Source organism: Choloepus didactylus, chromosome 9 (assembly GCF_015220235.1).
Source record: "Choloepus didactylus isolate mChoDid1 chromosome 9, mChoDid1.pri, whole genome shotgun sequence".
NCBI classification, from domain to species: domain Eukaryota; kingdom Metazoa; phylum Chordata; class Mammalia; order Pilosa; family Megalonychidae; genus Choloepus; species Choloepus didactylus.
In genome coordinates this window covers 99,500,992-99,523,017 of record NC_051315.1, presented here as the reverse complement: position 1 = coordinate 99,523,017, position 22,026 = coordinate 99,500,992, and the positions used below count along the sequence as shown (strand labels likewise).

Sequence of the window (22,026 nt, the reverse complement as noted above, 5' to 3'; positions counted from 1 at the left end):
ACTTGTTTGCTTAGGTTTTCTTTTTTTTTTTTTAATTTTGAGAGCTGAACAAATACCAGAAAAGAATGAGAATATATTCATATTGTCCTGGAGTGGGGAGTAAACCTTTATACTGATAATCCTGAAAAAACATATTTACTACTTAAAACAAACTGCTTCCCTCCACTCTACTCCATGAATTTCATAAGATTTATATCATGTGGTAGACTGAATTATGTACCCTCCCACATATTCTTAATCCACATTCCCGGGGGTGTGAACTCATTGTAAATAGGACCTTTTGAAGATTTTATTTTTAGTTAAAGTATGGCTCAACTGAATCAGGGTGGGCCTTAGTTCATATTCCTGGAGGCTTTCAGAGAGAGAGAGAGAGAAGACAATGGTGCCAGAAGCCAGATGTCAGAAGAAATCAGAAAACCAGACACAGAAGAGACAGATCACTATGTGACAGGATGCAGAGATACAAGTCATAGAACCCCAAGAATTGAGATAAGCCAGTATCAGAATGCTACAGATTTTCGAAAGAAAGCATTGCTTTGCTGACATCTTGATTTTGGACTTCTAGCCTGTGAAATCGTGAGCTAACACATGCTTATTGTTTTAGTCAACCTACTGTATGGTATTTGTCAAGCCTGGCAAACACACCACAAAGCAATGAAGAATGCTAATACCAGTACTACTAGTAAAAGAGAAATGCCTTTTTATCTGCCATATCAACTGGTACAAACGTAAGGAAATTACAACCCCAAAAGGTAGTTACAGGTATTTATAAATTTGCCCAATCCTTTGAATATGAGTCATAATTAGCCATTAGAAGCTGACACACAATTAATATTTGAACCATGTACCTTAGTTTCTTTTAATAACAGAATATTTTCACCTCTTGTTCTGAAATGTATAAAGGTTAAATCACTTGGCCAACTACACAAAACCAGATATGTTCAATCTGAAATGAGAATCCACATCTCCTAGGACACAAGATGAAGAACAGAAGATGAAAGGATGTGGAAATCAATGACATAGCTGAGATTTCAGAACAAGTTCTTTGAGCCTTAACTTCCTCAGCCTTACAATGAGGGGGGTGGACTAAGTGATGGCTAAAATTTAGTAATCCAAATGTAGGCTAAATTTTGTAAATCAGGCTGGGTAAGTTGGAATCTGCATATTTGCACTCTTGGTAAAAGCTGTTCTAGGACACAGGGTTAAACCTTCAAATCATTTTCAAGCATTGGACAGATAACAACTGAAGGGAGTTCTCTTTGTAGAGTGTGTAAGAATTAGATAGCATGTTACAAATGCAGAATCTTGAGTCTAGGGTGAGTCTAGGCATCTAGACTGGGTAAATGTAGGCTGGGTAAATTGATAAAACCTCCGATAGTTGCTTTAATATTGCTAGAGTTTTTTTAATTGCCAGCCTGGAGTTACCCAACTACTTTTTTCATAAGCTAATGTCATTTCAGATTCAAACTCTAGATCTGCCTTAATCTGTGTAGACTTGAACAAATAACTTATTCTCGTATTAGAGATGAAGAAAGGAAGGCCCAGAGAAAACCACTATAGCAGCTTCACCTCAAAGTGTTGTTAAGATAATGAAAAGAAAAAATACATGTAAATACTGAGCAGAGTCTATCTAACACAGAGTAAGACACTCAGTAATTGCATGCCTGTGTACTTGGGGACAGAATAATACCAACCTCTCAGGGACCATGCCTATTCAACAGTGCATCCCCAGCAAATGAAGCAGATAGGCCGACAGCAAACTTGTACAAATATTTGAAAAAGAGTGAACACACTTGAAAATTTGAGGTGTGACTCACAACACAGTTCAGCTGCACATTTAATTTAAAAGACTTCATGAAATGGTGGGAGGAGTAAAGGAGAAGAAAGTAAGAGAAAGGAAATGACCTTGACAACAGCAAGAGGTACAATGCAGCAACCGACAGCCTATCAGTTTTAATAAATTTAGACTCCTTGTTATCTATTTATTGTCTTATCTGTGTTTCTCAAAATATGGCCCATGAACCAACTGTAAGAGCATCAGCTGCAGTGCTTGTTACAAATGCAGATGCCTAGACTCACCCTGGACTCAAGATTCTGCATTTGTAACATGCTATCTAATTCTTGCACACTCTACAAAGTGAGAACTCCCTTCAGTTGTTATCTGTCCAATGCTTGAAAATGATTTGGAGGTTTAACCCTGAGTCCTAGAACAGCTTTTAGCAAGAGTGCAAATATGCAGATTCCAAACACAAGGACAGTCCGCACCAGCTTCCCTCTGACCTGTGGGAACTGAGTAAACAGCTTTCAATGCATCAATACCAAAGAGAACTAAAACCTATAGCCCCCTGATCTTTCAAATAGCCAGCCACTATAGGGAATTAATAGGTGCACTTGGAAAAATGACCCTCCTGGAATTTTTTTCTGCAGAAAGTAACATTTCTTCCATTCTTAATACTGATTTTAAAAGAAACGAAGCAAGGCTTTTTGTTACAGTGAGCTGCCAAGTGAATTCCATTGACTCTGAATTGTAGTCTTTATTAAAGTAATTTTTACAAGTTCATCTTTCCTAATATGAAAAGGTTGGTTTTTACTTTAACATGTCCCTTGCACATTTACATCAGCAGTCAGAAGGGCTTCGGTTGAATAGATTTTAGTCTTCAAAAATGTGACTGCATCCTCCATCTCTAGTTTTTCAATCGCCCAATTATTGACCTTACCAAAGAAAGAGGAAAATAATCAGTTTTCCAAGAAGATGAAAACACATAAAATAAAAGTTAGTTTAGGGATCCAAGCACATTAAAGTAACATCAAGCCAACTGCTTCTTAAAAGCAAATATTACTTTATAATTACTCACATTTTAAAGGCCTAATAAGACTTTGTGTTCTAATGGGGAATATTGTAAAAACTTTAAAAATCCTCTAAATGTTAAAAAAATTTCTTTTTTCTAGGGAAAAGTGAGAACATATATAAAAGTCAATATGAAAAACAAAGCCTTAAATTGCAGTCCATTAAGAGAAAGGGGCCATCTTAACCTCAGTAAACCAATCATTATCCACTTAACAGATACCAAAATATCACAATGGATCATTTAAATGTTTACATTTCATGTTAAGCACAGAACCAAATAAGTGGCATCCAGCTAGATCCCAACACAAACATGAATATAAATGCATTTGTAAGTTTCTTGCTATATAAAGACATTTGGAGAGGCTATTCAAAAAAAGCAGTAGTGCTCAGAACCAAAATAAAAGCATACAAGAGAATAAGAACCATCCTCTTAGAACCATTGAGCTTTTCCTGGAAATAAACATTCTTTAACAGCCTCATGGTGACCAAAGGAAACTTGGAAATAGGTATGGTTTCATGTGCCTTAAATTATATATATATATAAAATCTACTTTCTTCCTCTTAGCAAAAAGGATTTAAGGTGACCAAATATTACATTTATAAAGCCTTTAGTAAATGAGAGTAATCAAGTCAGTAGCAGCCAAATCACATATCAGAGATGTTCTTTTTCAAAGAAAACAATTACTAAAACACTTATTCCAATAATGCTGACAATTCCTCTAGAGTCTGAGTAACCAACTTTAAGCACATTCCTGGCAGCTGTTAGTATGCTAGTAACAGAAGAATATTTCATTGCATTTTTTTCTTACCAAGATCACATGAAAACCCATTACAGTCAAATGCCGTATCTTCATAGCAAGAAATCCTCTGGGGTGGACTGAATCCAAACAGTAAGCAGATCCAGGAACACAAAGCACAGCTACTCTGAAAATGAAAATAAAAAAAAAAAGAGAAGTTACTAATAAGATTACTATTTACAATCTTGCTGCATTCCTACTCTTTGTAGATTGAGCTCTCCACTGACCACCCTCCTCACCTTTCCCTACTGGTCTTAGTCCTTCACTTCTTTCTCTTACTTGGTCCCTGCAGATATCCCACTACATGAAGGCTACTTTATAAACCAAAAATCTTATAAAAATGCTTTACACACCAGTTATCCCTCAGCCATCTTTACAGATGACTACATTTTTGATGAGGAAAATTTTCAGATATAAACACACCCATTTGAAGGCTTTCATTTGTGGGGCTGATTTCTGATCTGAATATAGTTATTTATACCAGTGGTAGAAGTACTGGTGTAGATAATACCAATGGTAAACGTCCTTCTTGCACATATTGTCTCCAGAGAGGGCAGCATTTAAAAACCGGAACAGAGAGACCAAATACAAAGAAAGCCCTAAAAGCAATACTGTTTAAAAATGTGTATATAACAAAAATGTGGATGGTGTACTTTGTTTTTTGTTTTTTTTTTTTCATTGTTCCTGTCCTTTTGGAAACATTAAGTACACAGGGAGGAAAAAAAAATTGTATTGTTATTGATCTCCCTTCCACTTGGCTGTTATCTTAGATAACGTAAGAAAAAGTTTCTATTTTTTAAGGCATGCTCATATCTCACTTCTCAGTCTTTACTACTGAGAGTCACCATGCTATTTTATTATGCCAAACAGTGGACTGCCTGAAAAAGAAAGTGATCTTTGAAAGGGGTCAGAGAGAAAACCCTTTTTGAGAGGAGATGAGTAACATGGATAGGGAAGATAGTAGTTGAAAAAATATGACCAAGGAACAAGTTAGATTTATTCAGAAAGGGGCAGAAGTTATACAACTGCATGTGAATGAAGAAGGATGTGCAGATAAAGGTTTGCATTCCTACAAAACTTTTTCTGTACCACTCTCTATGATACTTATGCACATATCCTACGGTGCAATAGGAAGTATTAGGTTTCTTGGGGTCAGGATCCATGCCTGATTCATCCTCGCATGCCCCAAAGGGCCTAGCTGAGTCTTTCCATGAAGGCTGACTGAACACGAGATATGTGCAATGATTATGTGATCTTAAACGTCTGCTTAAAAGTCAGGGCATTCTCTCATGCCACAGCTTCACATTTCTCCCAGACACCCTATTTGTAGTGCATGAGCCAAGGAAACAACTTACGATTAACTTTAATATGCTTTGACCCACACACTATAGAGCTTATTGAAAAAGCTAAAGCTTCTCTACCTTTGGAAAGCTCTTGGCGGTAGAGCAAAATATTTACTGGGTATTCAATTTCTGTAGAAGCCTCAAATCTTTACCATCACTAATATATAATGTCTCCAAAAGTTTACACAGCATTGATAGTTTCAATTATGGTAACAGCTCTTCATTAAACTGTTTAGTTTCAAAACGGAATAGAGAAAATAATGTATTTCATTAAATTGCCCAACTCCAGTCCACTGTGCCCACATCTATACCTACAGAGTAAATTAATGGGTGAGAAGTCTCTTGGTGTGTTAAGAGCTCCATACAAACATAAGAACTCAGAATTATTACTGCTATTTAATACAAAGCAGTTTAGAATTAGGACTTAAATTCAGAAAACTCAGCAAATGAGTATATTTAAGCAACCTTTGAATATCTGCAGAAGAGACCACATCTGTGTCAGAAAATGGAAACAGTTGACTTCTGTTGGTATCCATTCTGATTTCAAAATCTGAAAGAAAAGAACTGATACTGATTTTTCAAGCACTGTTCAAAATTATTTTGTTTCAAAATCTATACACTACTACCAGTACTAATAATGACAGTAGCTAAAGTATATGGGAGCTTCCTATGTGCCAGACACTAGTCTGTGAATCTTACATGTATAATTTCATTTTCCTGTAAGGTGGATACTATTATTATTGCCATTTTACAGATAAGGAAACTGAGGCTGTTGCCTATGATCACAGTGCTAGCAAGGAGTAAAACAAGAATCCAAACCAGGCAGTCCAGCTCTGGAGACAATGTTCTTAACCACCACACTCCTAAACAACTAACCCTTTGTCAGAAGGAAAAAGAAATAACAATAAAATAAAATAATTTTTATAATAATTATAAAATAACCATAAAAACTATATAATTTTATAAAGGAAAATCACATATAAAGGAAAGTCCCATACCAATATGATAATTATGTGGCAACTGTACATTTTTTGAAAAGTATCCTTCACCTCCCAGAACACTGCTTAGCACCTCTTCAACCCTTGTATTTGGATTTAATGGTGCTGATGGCTGCTGTGGCAGTGATAAGTCTATGGACTTGTGATAAGGAGTATCATCAAATTTTAGACAAGTATCCAAAATATGAAGCTTGTAAACATTCCGCTCTACATCACCTAAAGAAAAAACATATCTATAAAAAGAAATATAAACATACACACACATACATACAGACACATATATATATATAGCTAAGACAAATACTAGTGCCACATTTATAAAATTGTATTAATGCATCAGTATTTCTTATCAGGAAGAATCTCTAGCATTCCTAATTCCCACAGTGTCTAGATCAATGTCCTGTACTTGATACTGTTATAAAGTTTAAAATATCTTAAAGAGATGATTCAGCCTAAACTCCTCAAAGCATAGAAGAAGAAATGCCCAGGAATTTTAAAAGACCTCATGATAAATTAAAGGCAAATTTGGGATTAGCTCTCCAGCTCACCTGACTCCTGGTTCAAGGCTGTTTCCCCTACACTATACTGCTTGAAAACTGAGCACATGATGTTGATTCTTCACAATTCAATTTTGGAATTTCTTAACACAATTTTTTAAAAAAATTAACCTATTCTCAGGTATATCATATACATATATATATAAAATCCTGAAATTGCTTTTTCCTTGTTAAATATTAAAGATCAAAAGTCAACAATTAATTTGGTTCAAAGAGTAAACAAATTCATTAATGTATTAACCATATGATTTCTTGATCTAACAGGCTGTGCCTTATTATAGGCTACAAGTGACCAAGTGTTTAAAGCTATAAAAGTTGGCTTAAGTTGGCTTCCAAATGTCACATGTAATGATTAGGAAATGAAAACACCTCAGAGAGAGGCATAAAGAACAACTTAACATTTAGTCTTTGCCACTGAAGTGTAAATAAAAGTAGTAATGATAATGTTTTCCTTACCTTTTCCTTCTATATCTATGATCTGTTATTAAAAGAGGCCCCATAGATTAGCTGGTTTGAGGCACTGATCAATAACTTCACCATTATTAGTCCTTTCCTCAGTAATATGTGCCCTGCACTCTGTAACTATCATTGCTCTGAATGAGTCCCCATTCAGATACAGAAGGCAGCTAGCGGCAGTGCCTTGTTTTGGGTCCCATTAGACACGAGAATCCTACCTGACATCAGCAGCTCACTAATGATGTCCTTTTGGAGAAGCTGATTAACAAGAGCCAGGGGGAAATGATTCATCAAGCAAAATGAACATACAGCATTCAACAGGTTTTCAGAAGGTATCTGGTGAAGACAACTGGTCAGAGCACTAGCCATAACATCTAGGAACCTTCAGGGGAACAAAGAAAGACCAGGTTTCAAATATAAATAGAAGACACAGACATAGCAGAGCTGGTAGGGTGCCACAGAACTGGTGGCTTTAAGGAGTCCAAAGAAAGGAGATAAGAACATCAGACTGCAAATAAGCAGCCACATATCATTCAAGACATGGGGCTATCTCATAATAAGGGCACATGCTCAATAAACGTTGGCCACTGCTATATGTCTTGCCTGGGGCAAATGCTTTGCATGTTTTAATTCATTTAATTCCCATCACAATTCTGTGGGGCAGGTATTATTATTATCTTCATGATAAAGATGAGTAAATAGGTTCAAAAAGGTTGAGTCACTTGTCCAAGGACAGAGTCAGAAAGTAGCAGAGAGCACTGGAACCCAAGATATCAGACTCCAGAGCCTATCCTTTTAACCATTATGCTAGATTTTCATGAGTCTGTTTAGAAGGCCTGGGACACTCCTGTAATTTTATAAACAATTAAGATTCTTTAGCTATCAATATTCTGGGTTAAAAAGAACTTCAAGTCTGGTCCTACTATCCAGAGTTAGTGGTACACAGTATAACAAAGTAGGTAAACACAGATGAAGAGAGGAAAGCTCACAATTATTAAGTGAGGTCACGTGCCCAGAGTGATATACCTAATAAATGGCACAGATATTCTTTGTACCTAGGTCAGTCTGACTCCCAGGGAATATGCTATTTATCAGTCTCAAAAAAAAAAAAAAAAAAAAAGACACACACACACATGTAGAGCATTGTGATAGTGCAGAGGAAGGAACGTAGACAGAGTAGCTTTAGGATAAGTAGAATTTCAATGGGTGGAAAAGACAGAAAAGGGAAGGTCATTTGAAGCTAAACAAAGAAATGGAGCCCTGACAATGCATGGCCTGTGCGTGATAGTGAGTAACTAATGAGGCTACAGCACAGAGCAGTGAGTCTGAAGGCAAAGTCCTTAATACCGATGTGACCATAAAGGAAAATGTTTGAGAAAACACTCCAGTCTTCTTGCCCCAACTCCTTTACTATACTTCAGGTTTCAGCAACACCAAACCATTTGTCTTTACCTGCATGTGCTCTGTTGTTTCTTTCCTTCATGCCATGCTTAGTCACTTCTGCTCAGATTTTCTTCCCTTCTTCCCTTCACTTGGCTAACTCCTAGTTATCCATCTTTTAAGATAAGCTCAGGCACCATCTCTTCCAGGAAGCATGCCCTGACATGCACCCTGATCCTCCACTTCACCAGGCTAGGTTAAGTATCTCTCTTCTTCTCCATATATCCTGCATAAAATCCTATCACTCCAGTTTTTAGCATGTTTTTAATTACCAATTCATGTGTCTACCTTCCCCATTATACAGAATCTTCTAGTGAGATTGTCTTAGAAAAGATATGTCTTACTCATCTTTGTTCTAAGCATCCAGGTGCTTGGTATACGTTTGCTGACTACACAAATAAACTTAGATGAGGAAGGCAGGAGAAGTGTGCTGGTGAAAAAGAATGAGTCAAGAATAATGAATACTGAACTTGAGACTCTTGTGGGATGTGTGACACCATATGCAACCCACCGAGACTGAGGTCCGTAGCTTAGGAACACACTAATGACCAGTCATGACAACTTAAAACGTCCTCAGACATGGCCCAATATCCCCCTGGGAGGCAAAGTCACTACTGGTTGAGAAGCACTGGGTTAGATGAAAGCAGCGAAGAGTAACAAAAAGACAACGTTCATGACACCCTTCCTTTATGTTAGTGTTACCTCATTGTCTCCCCTTTATTTCCAATATAACAATTTTATTGGACCAAGTTTTCTCTTAGGTTGCCTGGAGTGAGTTGAAAATCTCCCTAACCACTCAGTATTTGTTCTCTTATTCCCATGGGATCCGTGGGGCTGCTTCCAGAGCTCTAACTGACACTCAGGTTGACAGCATTCCTCTAGAAAGTACAGGAAATACACGGGAGTCATCCTCATAAGAAAACCTAGAGGAAGGCTGAATATTGGGGACATTTTTCAACCTTTATTACATGCCTACTCTGTGGCAAGCCCTGTGTTAGGGGATAATGGGAACCTGGGTACAAAAACAGAGAGCTTTCCAGCTGCATGGCAGAGACAGACTTACCGACAAATAATTGTACCTATATAGTAAGAGATTATTTATACACAGGTAACAAGCACAAAAGCACTGGCAGAGACAATGAAAGCAAAGAAAATGGAACATAAGTTGAGTCTTACAGAAGGAATATCAATTCAATGAAGAGTATAATGAGCAGCTGCTGTTTAGTTTGCCCAGCACCACTTCTTTGATTAACCATCCCAAAGGGATGGGCACATGGCCCAAACTCAGCCGATCAGATTCTTTCTTTTGGAAATCTGAAACTCCAGTGAAGACCACAAGGACGGAAGATAGTTAGAGTCAAGTCCCTTGATGGCAAAGGGGTGGTTTGTGAATTCCTGCCACTGAGACCGTCAGAATTTCCCTAGCTTGTCCCTCCAAAACTGTGACCTACACTGATTTTTTAAAAAAATCTAACAATTTCATAGTGTTTACTATGTGCTAGGCACTGTTTTAAGAACTTAACAGAGAATTACTTTTTAATCCATGTAATAACCCAATGTTATTAGAAATAACTATCATCCCCTTTTAAATAGATGAAGAAACTGAGGCACAGGGATAAGTAACTTGGCCAAAAGTCAAATAGCTATATGAATGGCAGTGCTGGGATTCAAACCTAAGCAAGCTGTGTCCAGATTCTGTGCTTTTATCTACTCTTCTAACAAACGACACTTTACAAGTGTTTCTGTTTTAATGAACCCATACTGTTACGGAAAAGAAGATGTTCTAGGTGGAAGGCAGAGGTATGAAAGAGCATGGCATATTTGAGGAATAGCTGTATTTAATAGTAGAAATATATGGCTATGGTTAAAATGAGAAGATTAGAAAGCAGTGACTTATAAATGAATACTTAGGCTCAACACTGAACTATGAAAACTCAGGAGCTGAGGGGATAAACAGGGATAATTTGAAATGAAAACACCTATGCTGAATTAACAAATATATCATACACCCACAGTAAGATAGCAAAGGCAAAACAAAATTCTATAAAGTAAAGTAAAATAAAATTCTGCTTAACTTCATAAACAAGTAAGGAATCCTACTCATGGCTATGAATGTGTCCACTTGTGATAATTCACTGAGCTTCTGATTTGTAATCTTTTCTGTAAATACGATATGCAGCAATAAAAAAGTAAAAAAAAAAATAACAAGCACATACTCTTTGTTCTGACATTGGTGGAAGTGATTGAGAGAAGAATATACATGAAGAATAGACACAACGCTTTTCATGTTTAAGGATTTGGGTTCATTCACTACTTTCTTCATAAACAAGTCCATCAATTCAATAGGTCGAAAGCCAAAGTTTTCAAACAAAATGAGGAGAAAGAGAACCTTAAAAAGACAGAGAATTAAAGGAAAAACTCTTTATATGCTAATGGTAACTTGTTTTTTAAATCTCAAAAAATTTTAACAGCAGTAGAACTGTCCTGATCAACAAAATATTTCCTGAAAAGAAATAATTAACTTTTTCCTCACAAAATCTGTTCCATTAATTCCTGAATCCAGTATCAGGTTAATAAGCAATCTCTTTTCATAAGCTGAGAAAACGAGCATACAATAGCTTCATATTTCCATTTCATTTAAAAATAAATCTTTTCCTATATGCTTTTCCTATAAAAGAGCTGAAACTTTCCTTTAAATATACCTTTTCTAAAGTTTTCAAAACCAATTCAATCTTGAACTGTTCTCCCACAAATCTTGATACTTCCTAGATTCTAATATCTAAGAGATAACTAAAAAATTTTATGTTCAATGTCAATTTCTATAAATGAAAATGGAACTAAAATATTATAATAAAAATAAATTTTCCAGTTCACTTCCCATTTCCCTCTTGAGTCCTCTCACAATTATTATTATTTCTCTTTCCAAAATCAATTTCCATAGTAAACTCAATAATCACTTTGGTCCCCAAAGTCTAGATATTGATCATGTTTATCATCTACTTCAGTGCAAAAGTTTTTATCAGCTGCTTCATTTAGATGTTCTTATTATTAATACAGTCCTTGAATTTAAAGGCTTTTACTCTGGAGGAAACAAGCAAACTTTCCAGGAATAGAAAATAGATATGATCACTAGGTAGTAACATTTTATTCTTCAAAAAGCATAAGCCTATCACATCACTCACCTTTATTACCCTAAATTATTCTACATCTAACAAGGAAAAAGTGGAAATGCAGAAATGATGCTATATATCTAACCAAAGTACTATACAATCTTTTGAAAACCAGTAGAAGAGCAAACTCCTCACAATATAATTTTTTTCAGATAGAAAGATGGTCAAGAGGTTGAAAAGTATATTAGCAAGTAACCTCCAGAGAGAATTAATAAAGAGATAATTTTTCAAAAGTCAATTTAGATAGGGTAAAATATGGAATATCTGTATTTTATGATTTTTCTGTAAACCCACAACTTCTCTAATAAAAAAAGTCAATTTAGCACTGGAATACTTTTGGTATCTTAACTTCTATAAAGCTGAAAGGGCAATATTTAGAATCTTAAAAGAATTAACATGCTTCTTGAAACTCTCTGAGGCTTATTCTGAACTAACATACTCACTTGTTTCAGCTTCCAGATGTCAAAAGTTGTAGCCACATAATCTGCTATTCCCTTGAAGAGATCTACATTACGGTATCGGAGGTCTTTGCATGACTGCAATATGCTAACCAATATCTTAAAAGGACATCCATGAATATTATCTTTAAGAATGAGGTAAATAAACAAACAAAAATTACCAGATGGCTTTGAATATAACATTCAAGATGCTTAATACTTTTATTTCCGTAGAAAAAATGGCATTATATTTTCCAAGAAAGCCAGAGGCAAAAATAAAGTTTAGATGTAACCGTATCATTAGATATTTCTCATATAAAAACAAAGTTTTTAAAACAAACAAAACAAATATAGCCTAAAACTATATCAGATGTTATAAATCATAACGAAAAATTCCCCTTACCCATGACCATCTTACTGCATTCATTCAGGAGTATAATAGAACGGTGATTCATGGCAGCTAGTACCTCAAACATGCGCTGGCTATTCAAAATAGAAAATCTGCCTAATTCCTTCAAGGCTTTCATCTAAAGAAAAACAAACTTAAATTGAATTTATCACTTGCAGCAAAATAAACTAAACTTTTATTTTTTAAATAAAAGGATAAAGTATGAGCAAAATGATTCACACAGAAATATACATAAATATTTGTAAATATATTTAACAGATAAATATACATCTATTTTTATTTCACATATACAAAGCTAAACCCAAAGCCCAGGAATATCATGATTAAAAACTGACTTTAGGAAGCAATAGCAGGTCACAAGCAGTATCATTCTCAAATCTCACCCACTAAAGAAAATTCAAAAGGTGTTTAACCTCCAGTTTCCTTTTAAGAGCAACAGGTGCATCTTTTCCAATACATTTCATCATGGTTTGCAATGTAAAGACATGTTCTATTTTCCAAACTTGCTGATCAACTAGAATCCTGTCATAAAACACAACAAACATAATCCTAGAATCTCTGAACCAGAGAAGAAATTGTAACAGTACATTTGATCCAACTTTTATTTCTTACAGACAAAGACTACGAAGCCCACAGGAATGAAGTGATCCACCTGTCCAAGAAAGCATAAATAGTTAGTGAAAGATCCAGAATCTAGCACTACTTGGTCCCAGATTATTCTGTTGTCTTTACTAATGAACAAATCACATCAAGTGATTACAGTAAGATATTCTAATGCACAATGAAAATAGAAATTAAGTATGATTCTCGCTGACATTAGATCAGTTGCATCAATTTTATAAATTATAAAACTCAAGATCCTTGTCAAGCTGTGCCAGTGTCATGTAACTCCCAGATAGAGCCTAAATAACCTTTATGAATTGAATACAAATGTCAATTTGCCCTCTATCCATATCAGAACTTTGTTTTATGATAAATTAATTTAGATTTCCATGTTACTCACACTTTTTTGGTCGAATCTAAAAGAAGTATTATCTCGTCCAAGGTCAGGATTTTAAGTTTAATAAGGTATTAAAGACTCTAACAACTACCAACAAAACTCCCACCCACTGACATCCCACCCCCTCACGAAAGAATGGAGCTGTCATTTCCATTCTTTATTTCAGACATTACAGAAACAGAGAAAACAGCATGAAGAAAGTGTAAGAGAGCTCTCACCGCAATCCTGCTCGAAGAACATCTACATTCTTGCATGGCTCCATTGCCTCTAAAACAGTTGACAGAACTGAAAGACATTTTTCATCACACTCATTGATACGCCCCTATTGAAACAGAAGTACAAAATTAGCGCAGGTGATAAACCCATACTATAGACTATCTTGCCCAAGCAAAACCAATGATCTGATGCTTTCGATTAAAGGATTAAACATCAAACCAATAATTCACAAAAAACAGCATCTTTGGGAAATAAGATATCATACTATTGAGTTTTCCAAATAGCTGATAATTCATCCTTTTATGCCTCAATACTTTTTTACATTCACTATTACCACTGAAAATCCATTTAATATTGATTCTAATCCTCGGCTTCTGAAATAACTTATATCAAACTTTCTTTTTTTAACCTCTTCTTAGGACTCAAGGTCAATATGAAAACAGCAATTGAAGTACAATAGTTAAGAAATATTGGGGTGTTCAAGGCAATTTGCCCTTCCTTAAAGACCTTTAGATGGTTCTGCTCTTACAATTTCCCTATATTCTCACCTGGATATTGAGTTGTAACTTCACTGTGAATGTTCTGATTCATATTTGCTGCCGTATTTTACCACCACTATCTGGGACTCAAGCCTGGGGAGCCCCAGGCTCCAGATCCTTCTTTCAGGGAGGTCCCTTGGGTTGAGATACTAATTTAGACTTCAAAAACGGCAGGGGCATAATTTGGAAAGTGAATAGTAACAACACAGCTTACCTAGTGCTCTATAATTTAATCACAACAACAGTATACACCTCATCTGAAAAGTTGTGATTACACCTGAGGAAAAGTAGGCTGAAAGAAGTATGCTATACATGACTAACAAGTCACAAAGTTTCAAGTCAGAACAAGATAATGATAAGAAATGGATATGGCTAGAAGATAAAAAAAGTTTTCATTCCCATGGGAGAGTTTCCACAACAATTAGTAGCATTCCATCAACAACTGCTTTAAAAACAAAGACCACTTGGCTATGTACTTGAAGGGCAAATTCGCTGATGGCACACTGTCCTTTCATTCTCTAGCTAAAATGTCTTCACAACATTAGTCCAATCATACATATAGATATTCTGACTCCAAATATCCACTGCTCATAATACCCCACTGATGCAGCTGCTATACTGATGGGAAAACCTGTCCAAAGGCTAGTAAGAGTATCACTGACCACATAAAGCAAATACTATAATCACTTTTATACAGCTATATAACAAACAAATATACAGTCTACTAAATACACACAGATATTCTGTGATTTAAGCAGACACACACACACACAATAAAAATTACTTCTTTGTTGAGGACAAATGAGAATGACAGCAATGTTATGAGTTAAAAACTCTTATAGAGCTAGCTATAAACCCCATCTTTGAATTCTACAGCTAGACTGAATACATGTAGTCCTCAGGAAATTCCTGTCTTTTAAAAAATTATTTAATTATGATCACTGAGTTTAGAAGTCTACTGATGTGTCCACCCTTAAAACGTAAATAATTACTTCAATGAGAGTCCTTTCTTCATCACTTCTGGTGCCATTTCAATGACATCAATTAGGACACTGCACCTCCCCCTACCTTTGTTTGAAACTAAAAGTGGCTTCTTCCAACCAATTTTACCCTTCCTCCAATCCATTTTCTTCTCATTCAGGGACCTAAAGTACAAATTTGAGCATGCTGATCCTTCAATGGATCCCATTACCCACAGCATAAATCCAAACTCCTCAGCCAGGCATAAAAAGCTCTTTATGATACAGCCTCTATTGCCCAGCTTCACATCTTGCCACTGCATCCCTCACCCTTCCTCCTTGACTACCAAATACAAAACCTGCCACCTCCCCACACCCTGCACACACACACACACACACACACACACACACAATCCTACATTCTGTCCCTCAGTCAGACCAAACTACTTTCAGTTCTCCAATTTGCTAAAGTTTTGCTCTGGGATGTTGCACATGCAATCATCTCTGCTTGAAATCCCATCCCCTTCGCTATTAATACTCTCACAAACTACTGTTCATCCACTGGACTCAGCTTAGATACAATCTTCTATTGGGCTTGAACTCCATTTCTATCATGGACTAGGTGTTTGTTCATTCACTCAGCAATTATTTATTAAGCACCTACAAACAGTGACACTAATATGTGACTCTGGGCAAGTTATTTGCGCTCTTTTAAGTCTCAGTTCCCTAATCAGAAAGAAGAGAATACAAATATTTACTTTAAAAAGGCTATACTGAAGATTTCAGGTCACAATTCTGTATTCAATGTCTTCACATATCTCTGCCTCAAACACTGACCTTGTATCCTATTCTCCCCAATGCCTCTTCCCATCATGAAAGTCTTCTCCTGAGTAGGTTAGAAGCTCCTGTTACATACTCTAATAAGATTATATTTCTCTTTCTTTGCTCTGAAAGCTCTATGAGGCCAGTATATTGTTCACAATTGTGTTCCTTAAGGTTGGTGCACTGCCTGAAACATAGTAAATGTATGACTCATTCAGCGAATGTTGTGTTATTACTGTTGTAATTGTCTGCATAACATCTGTATTCTTCTCTACATCATAAGCTTCCTAAGGGCAGGAACCTATCCTTCATACTTTTATACCCTTAGTGACAAATGCAGTAATTGGTACATAGTTGACACTCAATAAATGTTTATTTCATACATATATGAATCCATAATCCATGTTGGTAGAAGAACACCACCAATTCTCTATACACCTACAAGTCTAGGGAAAGCAGAATAAAGATGCTGGCAGACGATGTGAATCTTAGCTCTGCCACTCCCTAGTTATGTGACCTTAGCTAAGTTGCTTAACCTTACTGAGTCTGTTTTCTCACCTGCAAAATCTAAGGTAATATCAATCTTGCAGGGCTGTTGACTGGATTAAATAAGATTATATGAGTAAAGGGTCTAAGTATTCAATAAATATTAGTTCTCTTCCCTTCTCTCCTTCCTTCAACTACCCAGCTTTGCCTTGTTTATCTTGCATCTCTCCTCATTTTAGCCTCTTCACTACTATGCAACCCTGGGGAAGGAATATGGGGGAGGATCTCATTAAAAATAAATTTCTACAGCAAAAGGGAGGAAAGACCTAGCTATTTAAGGTCCCTGGATCATGCAACATATATGCAGAAATAAGTGTAAAAGAAACCCCCATTCCATTGATAGTCTCTTTTAAGGAAGCTAAATCTCCACTCCCCCTCATTCTTGTCAGATATGCTAATCTGAGTAAAAGTGAGTTTACTTCTCCTTTTGATTTTACCTGGATAACCCTCAATAAAGTCTGCATCAGAAGAGTATTCTGAGGGATTCCAAGCTTCACCATAGCATGAAAACTGAAGAGCAGGTCATCACAGCGCATGATCTTGGCTTCTCTCATCATGTGTTCACACAGCTGGCTAAACGCAGGATGGTTAAACATCAGTTGCTTTTCAAAGCGCTCTTGATCAACAGACATCCTTTTGGCAATTGTCCACATTGCTGAGAAATAGTTGCTACTAGGAAATGTAGGTGCTTTTGAAAATGTATCTAACACATCACTCAGGGAATTACACACCTGAGCCAGTTTTCTATAGTTGACAGGGGTTGGTTTTGTTTCCTTAGTGAGAAGATCTTCATTGGAGACCTCATGATGAAAGTTTATCTTCTTCAACTCATTATCAGATGTAGCATCAGAGACAGAGTATTTTGAGTCAAAAGACAGTCTTCTAGGGCAAAGTGATCTGTCAACTGTAAGGACTGGTACAGTGCTTAGCCTCTTTGTTTGAAGGCCATCATCTCCTGATTTAGAAAGTAACACATCCTGAAACAAATATCTAACAGAAGATTGCATTCCATTATCCAGGTCATTTAAGAGAAGGTTTCTTGGGTTCCAGTTTGGATAAACAATTTTTGATCTGCAAAATCGCAAAGGATCTAGCCTCACAGTTCTGCTTGTTAGAACCAAAGTACTGAATTGTCTGAAATTCCAGAAAAAACAACCTGCTTTGATATTCATTTTGTTATCCACATAAACACTTTCAAATAGCTTTAAAGTTGTCAAAAGGAAACGAATGTCACTTCTACCAGGGAAAGAGAACACATGCCATCGTTTTCCTGTAAGGGAAAGGATCATAAAAGGATTAAAAATTAAAAAAAAACTTTTACTTTATTATAGAAATGAAACGCATTTAACAGGACTAAAATGGGAACCTATCGAGCCATAAAAGGTTTACGTTAAAATTGTAAAACCAGTTTACCAATATGGGTTTCCTTCACTTCTACCACAATGCGCCCACTGTTTAAAAGCAGCCAGGTTATCTTGAAAGCAGCCGTTGTACAAATACAAGCTTTAAAAAAAAGTCAAGTGAATTTCTGGTGGAAACGTGTTCCCCAGAGCTTCCTCCGCAAGACGGATTTTATTTTAGCACAGTTTTGGAGATGTCTTCAATAAAATAAAGGATTTAACACTGATGGATACTTTATAACATGAAAATGTAGCAACGATTAAGAATAGGGACTTGGGTAAGAGAGGGAGCAGAAACGACAATGACGTTTGCATGAGCTGAGCTTGGAAGGGAGGTAAGCCTGGCCAGCCTCACTAGTTCGCTGAACCAGTCTCAGGAGCCCGTTCTTCTAGAGCTGGAGGTCAGGATTAATCCCCTCACCAAACTTAGGGCCGGGGCAACTCCTGAGACCTTTCTCCGCAGGGCAAGAAGCCCACGCTCATCCTCCACACTCACCTTAGGCCAGAACCCCGCGATTAAGAACAGGAGAAGCCATCAGAGAGTTCCCGCGACCTGTGGGTATCGCGAGATTCTACGGATTCCTTCATGGGTCAAAAACAGTACGTTCGCGATGGCTGAAGACGATTTATTTACAGAAGAGTTTCACTAGTTTTTTTGGACACAGAGTTAGAGACAGGGGAGACAACTGAGCTCATAAGGGAACATAAGTCTATGCGTGTACCCATCGCAACCCCTTCAAATCATAACTTCCCACAACCAACTTCTCTCCGGCTGTGCGCCAGACCACGCGCTCAGCTTTGGAGTGCGCCTGCGCCGCGCCTCTGCTGGTGTGGTTGCCTGGAAACCAACCGCGGGTCTGCCTCAGAGTCTCAGCTAAGGAATGGCCAAATTCGTGCTGGCTGGTGAGTGATCCCCACTTCCGTCCGCCAAGTCGCTCAAACCATCGACAACAGCTCACCTCCCATGGCCGATTGGCAGTTACCTTAACTGACCTCTATTCTGGCAACTCCAGCATCTAAACAGACCACGTGATGCTTTATTCGTTCAAAGTTACTTTTTAGGCTGTGACTGTGTGCCAAGCACTGCCGGGCACTGGGGATACAATGGGGGCAAGATTTAGCCCCAGCCTTGGAGGAGATTTCTCTTTCATGGGGTAAACAAACCTATTAACAAGTAATTTTGATACAATGTCATTATGCAACAATGGAGACGTGCACAGGAATCCGAGAGCATAGATGAGTGGCACTTTATCTAGTGGGATGGGATGGTGGACCCGAAGTAGGCTTGCTGAGGCGAGGTGCTGCAGGAGCTGTGTTGTGAAGGTTTTGGATGGGGGCGGCCGTTCCAGACAGAGGCTTTAGAAACCATGGCCTGATAGAAGATCTGAATATGGGAGAAGTGACAGGATCTGGGGCAAGAAGGGGAGCAGGAGCCAGATCCTTGCATCTCACCCGCGCCAAGCAAAGGAGTTTGAATTGTGTCTTGAAAGCAGTGGGGAATGTTTTAAGCTGGAGAGTAGCCTTAACGAATTTACGTTTTAGAAAGCCCCCCTTCGCAGCAATGGAGAGGATGGAAAGGAAGTGCAGACCGGCAGTAGGGAGACCAATAATGAGGCTGATACTATAACAGGCTATTGTATCTACCCCCTTCCCTTCACAGCAAGTTTCTTAAAAGAGTAGCCTACTCGCCTATCTCCACTTCCTTGTTCCACTTCAGTCTGGCTTCTACTTCTGTCTCCTTACAGAAACTGCCCTCACCAAGTCACCAATGACTTCCACAGAAGCTGTTCAGTCCTTATTTTATTTTACTTCTTTGATGTGTTGACCATAATTGACATCTTCCACTTGCCTAAAAATCTATTTCCTTTGCTTCTTTATTCATTCAGATGAATATTTGTTGACTGATTGTGTGCTGGGAATACAGTGGTAAACACAAAGAATGTTGCATGTGTGACAGTGGAAGGACAGGGTTTTATGGGAGCTAGGGAATCTTAGTTAGGTAAGGGCTTCCCAGAAGGAGTGATTTTTATGCAGAGACCTGAAGATGAGGAAGAGTTACCCCGGGGAGTAGAGGAGTGGTGGAGGAAAGCAATTGAGGCACAGGAGGCAGGCGGAGAGGTTGGAATGAGGAGAACCTTGTTTAGTGATGTTTGCAGAAAATTGAAATAAGTTTAGTACAACTGGAGAAAAGTATACAAGGAAGACAGTGTCATAAGCTGAGGCCAGAGTTAGATAATGTAGATTCTTGTAAACCATGGCCAGTAGTTTAGACTCTATCCAAAGTACATGGAAGGTTTTTAGAAGGAGTGAACATACTCAAATTTGCATTTTATCTGACAGCTAAAGCTCACCTATGGGAGAGAAAGATTGGATGTGCAGAGACCAATTAGAAGACTAGTATCCATGAATTTATTGACTTTACAGTGGTACCTCTCTGCTTGGTCCACCATGTTTCTCCAGGGGTACATAGCAGCTGGGACCCAGGCACAGAAAAGGCAGACTACTGGGTTTGTACAGTATAAGGGACTTTTATCAGGCTGATTTGCCAGAAGCACAGTGGGGCAAAATAATTTAAGACATGAGCAAGAGAGTGGTTTGAAGTGACTTACCATGGATTTGAGCTAGTCAGGGAGGAGACTGATAGAGGAATGTTGAGAGGCAAGGATGGCCTTGAAGTCTCCATAAGGCTCAAGAACTGGTGATTGGGAGTAACTGAGGAAGAATGCTTGAGAAAGAGTTCTGCTCTTGGCTCCCTGCCCTTCCCACTCTACAGATGCACAGCCCCACCCAGTGTGGCGGCTTTAACTTCTGTGTGTTCATGGCTGCAAATTCTGCATCTTAAGCCCTTACATGGCACCTGAAGTTTACACATATATCCAGCTACCTGCTGGTCATATCTAGTTAGATATACTACAGATACCTCCAACTGTACTTATCTAAAATTAAGCTTCTCATTCATGATTTCACTCAGGTGAGGGTAGGATCATCTACCCAAGGCAGAAAATAAATGCTTTTCATGCTCCTCTCTCTCCCTCAGCTTTTCCCTCCCTCTTCACTCCCCGCCACACATATCAAATCAAAATGTAATTTTACCACTACTCTTCACTTGATACCTTACCTTTTAATGGCTCGTAATGACTAGCCTCTTAGAGAAAATGAGGTCTAGCATAGTTCTGGAAGAGAGTAAATATTCCATTTTTTTCCTTTCCACATATGATTACTTATGATTCTGACCTCCTATGAAACTTATTTTATTTTTGTCAATAGAATAAATATGAAAAGTCAATGTGACTGTATGATTATATTCTAACTATGTAATAAGTTTATATTATAACTGTATGATTATTTCTGTAATTGTGTGGCTCATATTTATAATTGCATGATAATTTCTGTGTGATAAAAGAAAACATTGCTAATTTGAACCCTTTTAGGTAAAGCAAATTGTCCATATTATGCTAAAGCAGAACTTTTGGCAGACTATTTACAAGAGAATCTTCCTAATTTTCGGATACATAAAATTACACAACATCCTGATGTTTGGGAGGTAAGAAGCCTTTACAGTTTGTTAAACTCACATGCAAAAATGTGTTCTAATTTGATTAAATATTACCTACTGTATGTTTCAGATTGACTTTCAGTAATGAGTGTTCATGTAATACTGACATTTGTATACTAGTAAAGCAAGTCCCTACTTAGTCTCAAAACATTATTTATATATTTTTCCTAATACCTTGTAGAGGGACTCCGACCAATAAGAATAAATTTGGTTCTAGTTTGGTCTCCTGGTCAGCTGTTATGCTGAACAGGATTCCATGTCTGTGGGTCAGTCATTCCATAAGCCCCAAGAGAGTGGTACTGGCTGAAGTTCTGGGACAGGAAAGGCAAACCCGTATCTGGACAAGGTCTGTTTTTCTGAGGATGAGCTACTGGCCCTTTCAGGATGGAAAGGGTCTGATATAGTCAGCTTGCCAAGTGGCTGCAGAATCTCCTAAGAAATAGTGCCATGTCAGGGACTCTGCTTTGGTCTCTTTTGCTGTTAGGTTGGGCATTCAGAGGCAGCTGGGATTCAACCGTAATTATTAGTCTGAA

The 22,026-nt window shown here is 37.5% G+C and overlaps 2 protein-coding genes across 8 annotated transcripts in view; one reads left to right on the top strand and one right to left on the bottom strand.

Moving 5' to 3' along the window:
• Positions 1-2,487: 2,487 nt before the first annotated feature.
• FASTKD2 (FAST kinase domains 2) lies at positions 2,488-18,637 on the bottom strand. Of its 3 annotated transcripts, XM_037849708.1 has the most exons (12): positions 18,434-18,626; positions 16,975-17,807; positions 13,674-13,777; positions 12,869-12,977; positions 12,450-12,573; positions 12,053-12,192; positions 10,656-10,828; positions 7,218-7,381; positions 5,987-6,202; positions 5,454-5,538; positions 3,658-3,772; positions 2,488-2,712 (listed from the first exon to the last, which is right to left on the bottom strand). In XM_037849708.1, the coding sequence occupies exons 2-12, from the start codon at positions 17,707-17,709 to the stop codon at positions 2,593-2,595; spliced, it is 2,085 nt and encodes a 694-aa protein (XP_037705636.1). In that variant the 5' UTR covers positions 17,710-17,807; positions 18,434-18,626; the 3' UTR covers positions 2,488-2,592. The 3 variants fall into 3 exon arrangements, with proteins under 3 accessions (XP_037705636.1, XP_037705637.1, XP_037705638.1); XM_037849709.1 differs by lacking the exon at positions 5,987-6,202 and having other exon boundaries at positions 18,434-18,632; XM_037849710.1 differs by lacking the exon at positions 2,488-2,712 and having other exon boundaries at positions 5,454-5,552; positions 18,434-18,637.
• MDH1B (malate dehydrogenase 1B) overlaps positions 18,621-22,026 on the top strand; it is a 24,671-nt gene continuing 21,265 nt past the window's right edge. For 2 of the 5 annotated variants that reach the window (XM_037849715.1, XM_037849713.1), the window contains exons 1-2: positions 18,623-18,840; positions 21,369-21,481. In XM_037849715.1, coding sequence (XP_037705643.1) covers positions 18,819-18,840; positions 21,369-21,481 — 135 coding nt within the window. In that variant the 5' untranslated portion in view covers positions 18,623-18,818. Of the gene's footprint in view, positions 18,841-21,368; positions 21,482-22,026 lie in introns of all 5 variants that reach the window. The other 3 variants (XM_037849711.1, XM_037849712.1, XM_037849714.1) reach the window with 3 other exon arrangements.